At 47.0% G+C, this 5,563-nt stretch overlaps 1 protein-coding gene across 5 annotated transcripts in view; it reads right to left on the bottom strand.

Annotated features, from left to right (window-relative positions):
• gabpb2a (GA binding protein transcription factor subunit beta 2a) overlaps window positions 1-5,563 on the bottom strand; it is a 9,918-nt gene that overhangs the window by 3,308 nt on the left and 1,047 nt on the right. For 3 of the 5 annotated variants that reach the window (XM_005946120.2, XM_005946121.2, XM_005946119.3), the window contains exons 2-4: window positions 4,500-4,607; window positions 3,837-4,004; window positions 3,562-3,756 (exon numbers count right to left, since the gene is read on the bottom strand). In XM_005946120.2, coding sequence (XP_005946182.1) covers window positions 3,562-3,756; window positions 3,837-4,004; window positions 4,500-4,607 — 471 coding nt within the window. Of the gene's footprint in view, window positions 1-3,561; window positions 3,757-3,836; window positions 4,005-4,499; window positions 4,608-5,006; window positions 5,551-5,563 lie in introns of those variants that run through there. The other 2 variants (XM_005946118.2, XM_005946122.2) reach the window with 2 other exon arrangements.

The raw sequence follows: 5,563 nt of genomic DNA on the forward strand, positions 1-5,563 counted from the left end.
AGTGAAGCATTCATTAATTTAAAGGTGCCTTTTTCTGCGTTTCTACCTCCACAGAATCAACCAATCAGGAGGCTTCTGTTAGTAGCATTTTATTTATCCTCACTCTGGCGCCATCAGGTGTGCGCAGGTGCTTTGTACTGAAAGGCAAAGACCCTACAATCATACAAAGTAACCCCACCCACTTCCTGTAAACACTGTACAAAGACACAGGAGAGACTTTTGGAACGCCCCCCCATGTCCTTTTCTTCTGCCGGCTGTGGGTGTAAAGGGGTTGGGATAGGTTAGGATCCAGGCTGCTATGATTCCTGTTTGCTGTTATGAGGGGAGATGTTATCAGAACGTGTGATTGCATGATCACCTTGGTCACCTATAGCATGTCAGAGTTTCTGGCTTCGATCCTAAGCCCGTTGGTCGGCAGCTCTGAACATCCAGACATGTTGAGTCATTATGGAGGCAGATGAAACCATGGTCTCATTCCATGTTACACCTCTCTTCACTTGCATCCCAGTCACTGAAGTGTTGGAGGTAGTTCGTAGTAGAGCAGGGCGATATGGCCAAAAATATTTATCACGATATATATTTGAAAATTTGCGATAACAATATAACTGACAAATTGAAAATAAAACAACAAACCCATCCATTTATTTTCACTTAAACAAGCAGCTGTTTTTTTGTGCATTAAAGCTATAAAAACATTTAACAGTGCAAATGTAATGTAATAAATTCTGTTTTCATGGATGCCTGGATGTTAAACTTCATAGTTACACCTGGTAAAACAGCAACGCTGATCATTTTACTAAAGATGAAAGAATTTAGACAGTTATCAACCACTTCAGCCCCATGCCCCTGGTACCGGGGGCAAAACGGAGGAGATCACGTTTAATTGGTTATAACACAGGGTGAGAAATATAAGTCCAGACATGTGTGGTGTCCACAGAAACCTCTGAATCTCAGCTAAAATGTCATATAAACCATTTCTACAACCACCAAACACATTGAAAACAAGCCATGATTAAACGAGCAGTTATGTAAATGCACAGAAGACTGCTAAACAAACAAAACCGAACCGGAAATTCTCCAGACTTCATGTAACCGGCTAAAGATAGGCTGGTTAGCTTCCAGGGCTATCACTGACTCCACACACCAAGTTTCACCACGATCAGACCAAAATTCACTGAATGATCCGCAAAATAAAACCACAAAAAACACACAGCGGCGCAAATACGCTAAGACAGAGATTGGCTTACCCAGGGCTGTAATTTTTCACTGTTTCACTTTAGAAACATAAATCTTTGCACAGATGATGTTCATATGTTGGTTACTGAAATTCTGGAACCAAATGTGATCTGAGGCATATTTTTAAAAGGGTTATATGCTAAAAATTTTAAAAAGAATTACGCGAGGATAAAATCTACTTACTTTTTCTGTGTTCCAGTCTCAGTAACTTTGACACAGTAATATCTGCTTCAATATTTACACCTCTGATGAAATCTCACAAGTGTTAGCTTTATTTTGATACCAAGATTGTAAGCACAGAGTTTGTAATTGCAGAGAAATAATCAATTAAATTTGGGCATTGCATTTTCGAGCATGAAGCTCAGAAACCCCCTTGGGGCTTAAGAGGTTAACTCTCAGTGATGGTGCAGTGTTCGTTTGACTTTGGGACCTGAAGCTGACAGACCCAGATTACTCCCTGATTTAAGAGCACCTCCGTCCGACAAATATGGGAATAACGACGCCCGCTTGCATGTTCTACAAAAAAAAAAAAAAAAGTGCTTTGTTGTGTATCTGGCAGACAACACCAAACCAGTTCCACATCACTGAAGTTGCAGCATTTTTACAAACCAATTCTGGTTCATCCGTTTCACTCAACAAGCCGCTTTCCCCCTTCTCATTCTCTGTTGCTGCCATGCTTTTTCCACCATGTGCGTATTATAAACAAAGGCACTGCGCGTGCATGTTTTACCCGTATTCTATCACAATATTTTATTTTGTTATCATTGCCTAACATTGTACCGGTATTACCGTGAACGGTATAATATGGCCCAGTCCTAGTTCGTAAGAGATTACAGGATAACCCCAACCTCAGCAACAGGACCACTCTCAGCATCGACTACATGTGTTTGAACTGTGTCTTCATTTCATCCGTTTCAGAAGTGGAGAAGAGGGCTTTGCTATCCTACCCTGGAACATCACCAAGCCATTGGTTCAGGTATGTGGATGACACCTGGGTGAAAATCAAATCTCAGGATTTTCCACAATTCACGGATCACATTAACTCGGTGGACCGACACATCAAATTCACCAGGGAGGATATGAAAAGTGGCAGGTTAGCCTTCTTAGACTGTGAGATTTCCATCAGTAATGGGGGACATCTAAAAGCTGAGGCACAACCGCCGCCCAAGCGAAAACCTGTAGTGATCCCGTACGTGTCAGGAGTATCGGAGCAGCTGAGACACATTTTTTCTAAACAACGCGTCTCTGTGCCTTTTAAACCCCAAAAATTGGCCCACCCCAAGGATCTGACAGCCCATTGTTCCTTCAGTGGTGCTAGTTTTAGTCATTGTGCAAATGTCCCGTTTATAAGGTTGGAAACCTGCAGTCAGCTGAGACTGAAGAAGTTACCTGGATGACGACGAAGGGTCCAGATGAATAGCATCAACCTTTTGAGAAGTGCATGTGTGGCGCGGCTGTGGGAGACGCGGACACACCCGAGCAGCAACCGCGCCTCAACAGCTTCAAAGCAGAGTGCACTGGGTCCCGTTGTTGTCGTTGGTGTGTGTTAGACAGCAACTGAAAAGCTGCAGCCGTGTGTGAGGTACAACAACCAGAAATAAAAGTGCTGAAAATGTGGTCGTCTCTGCCACGCGTCTGTCACAGTACAATTAGCTCAGACCTCTGTGTGTTTACAGCAAAGCTTGTCATTAAAGCAGGATTTCACAGCAGCAACAAACTGAACTCAGCTTATTTTTCACAGCAGTGTGCACACACAGCGCCTCTCTGCAGTAAACAAGTGAAACAAAGATAAGTGTGTTAGTCTGTCGGATTATTGACTGAGTGTCTGTGCTACTGAAGCACAGTAACACAAGTGCTGTCATCACTCGAGCTGCTCTCAGCTGACTGACGGTGTCATGGACGTGAAACGGCTGTAAATAAATTCTATCAGAGACTGCAGCACAGATAAACTCTCAGCAGCTCACTGCACCAGACGGAAAATGTTGTTATAATGAACATTGATCCATTGTTCCAGTCTGCTGCTATGAATTATGGGATAGCGTTTTCTGCTCCCCTTTCATAAAGAACACTCCAGTGTCTCCTCTGCTAAAGGAGGCAATAAAGGAAGCATTAAAGATCCTTTCCTCAGACAGCTCTGATTACGGCCTCCTGGCAACAAACATTCCTACACAAAACAACTCAGGCGAAATGTCTGCCTCACCTGATCTCCAGGCAGCCTGAAAGTCTCTGTTATCGACCTCGCTGCAGAGTGCGAGCACACCTGTGACCGTTCTGTCACACTGAAACCTCAATGTTCTGCTTCTGCTTGTCAAGGCGTCGACTCACCTGCAGCAGCAGCATCAGCTCCGTGTTCTGGATGTCCATGGCGATGTCGAATGGCGTCTTGTCGAATTTGCTGAGCGCGTGTACGTCAGCGCCGTGCTTGATGAGCGTTTCAGCCACGCTGTGGTGCCCATGCTGTGCTGCCCAGTGCAGCGCCGTCATCTTCAGCATGTCTTTGGCGTTGATGTCAGCGCCGTTCTAAAAGGGAGGTCCACATATGTCAAAGATCACAGCGCTTAGAGCACACAGAGCCTTCCAATGAAGACAAGCCGTCTTACCCGGACCAGCAGCTCCACGATGACCGTGTGTCCCTCGGCGGCAGCCATATGCAGCGGGGTGCGGTCCACTTTGGTGCGGGCGTCTCTGCTGACACCGGCCCTCAGCAGGACGTCGGCAGTGGAGTAATGGCCGTGCTGAGCGGCCAGGTGGAGCGGGGACGTCCCAAGCTGAAGGTGAGTGAGAAGGAGCCAGAACAGGTGAGCTCAGGTGCAGCTTTCTATCTCAGAGTCTCAGAAACAACTCTTTTTCAAGGTTCAAGTCCCATCCTTCATCCACTCACTTCCGCGTATCCTGTTCAGGGGCGCTGGAGCCTATCCCAGCTGTCTTAGGGTGAGAGGCGGGGTACACCCTGGACAGGTTGCCATTCTGTTGCAGGGCTAACACATAGACACAGGCAACCACTCACATTCACACCTAACTTTAACCTAACCCGCTAACAAGTCTTTGGACTGTGGGAGGACGCCGGAGTACCCGGAGAGAACCCACGCAAACACGGGGAGAACACGCAAACTAGACACAGAAAGACCCCGGCCTGATGGTGGAACTGAACTCTTGCTGTGAGGCAACAGTGCTAACCACTGTGCCGCCTGCTGACGTTCCCATCCCATTATTAGTGCTATTTAAAAAAAAAAAAAAAAAAAAAGCATGCAGCCGAGTCTCACCCAGTCAGTGGTGAACGGCGCCCCGTTGGCCATCAAATTTCGAACTTCGTCATCCTGACCTTTCCGGGCTGCCTCCAGCAGCCGCTTCCCCAAATCGACCAGCGACATCTGCAGAAAGGGATCGATACAGCTGATCAATTCTCCCAATCAGTAACTTCAGGCATCCTCAAACAGCCAATGGAAGCTGCAGTGTCCATCCTTTATTTGCAGGGTGTTATTTATGACCAACAAAAACCTTTAATTCAACATTTCTTAAAAACACTGTTTAACTTCTCTCAGCCTGTCTGATTAAACAGCTCCTTCAAACGTACCAGCTCGCTTATCTGAAGCTAACAGTTAGGTATCTATTATCGGACACACACGGTTCATCTGCGCCTGCTCCGTCGGTAAGGCTCAAGTTGAAGTTGCCCGCTTATGTTTTAAGAGCAGAAATGTAAAGTGTGTTTGCTAACATCTACTCATGTGCAGTGGGTTAGCTCCTCTTTAAAAGACACAAAGAACAAAAACCTGTGTGTGTCGGATAACGGGTCCGTAGCTGAGGGTTTAGCACGGCAGGGCTACAGAAACCTGCTAAAGTGCACCAGGGGGCTGACTGAACCCCCCAGGCCCGCTGTGAGCGGGTTGTGGAGGCTCACACCCGACCGAATGCTTTTATTTTACCAGAACGTGCCCCAGGCCGTGTCCGATAATGGAAATCGGGTAGTCACACCGCTCTCGTGATTGCGAAACAGCAAAGAAGGACGAGATTTCTCTCCGCGGCCGAGGAGCCATTTTAGGCGCCTCGACGGGCAGAAAAATTCCGCCATGAGCTGCGTCGCCCTGCACAGCCTGTCTGTGCTCTTCTTCGCCACCCGCACCGCCGCCACGGTCACAGCAACACCGACAGGAAACCGTTTGATATTAAGTTGTTGGTTTTCCGGGGGAAGTCACACAGAAATTTCCTATTTTACACGCGGAGAAAAAACTACTTCCACATCCGGTTAGTCGGTGTTGTCGGAGCGCGCGCAGTCATACCGCTCACCGGAGCCTCGTGCGGAAAGGTTGACTCCGGCGCGCGCAATTCC

This window comes from Haplochromis burtoni, unplaced genomic scaffold, assembly GCF_018398535.1.
Source record: "Haplochromis burtoni strain Fernald_Lab_line unplaced genomic scaffold, NCSU_Asbu1 Contig_472, whole genome shotgun sequence".
Classification (NCBI taxonomy): Eukaryota; Metazoa; Chordata; class Actinopteri; order Cichliformes; family Cichlidae; genus Haplochromis; species Haplochromis burtoni.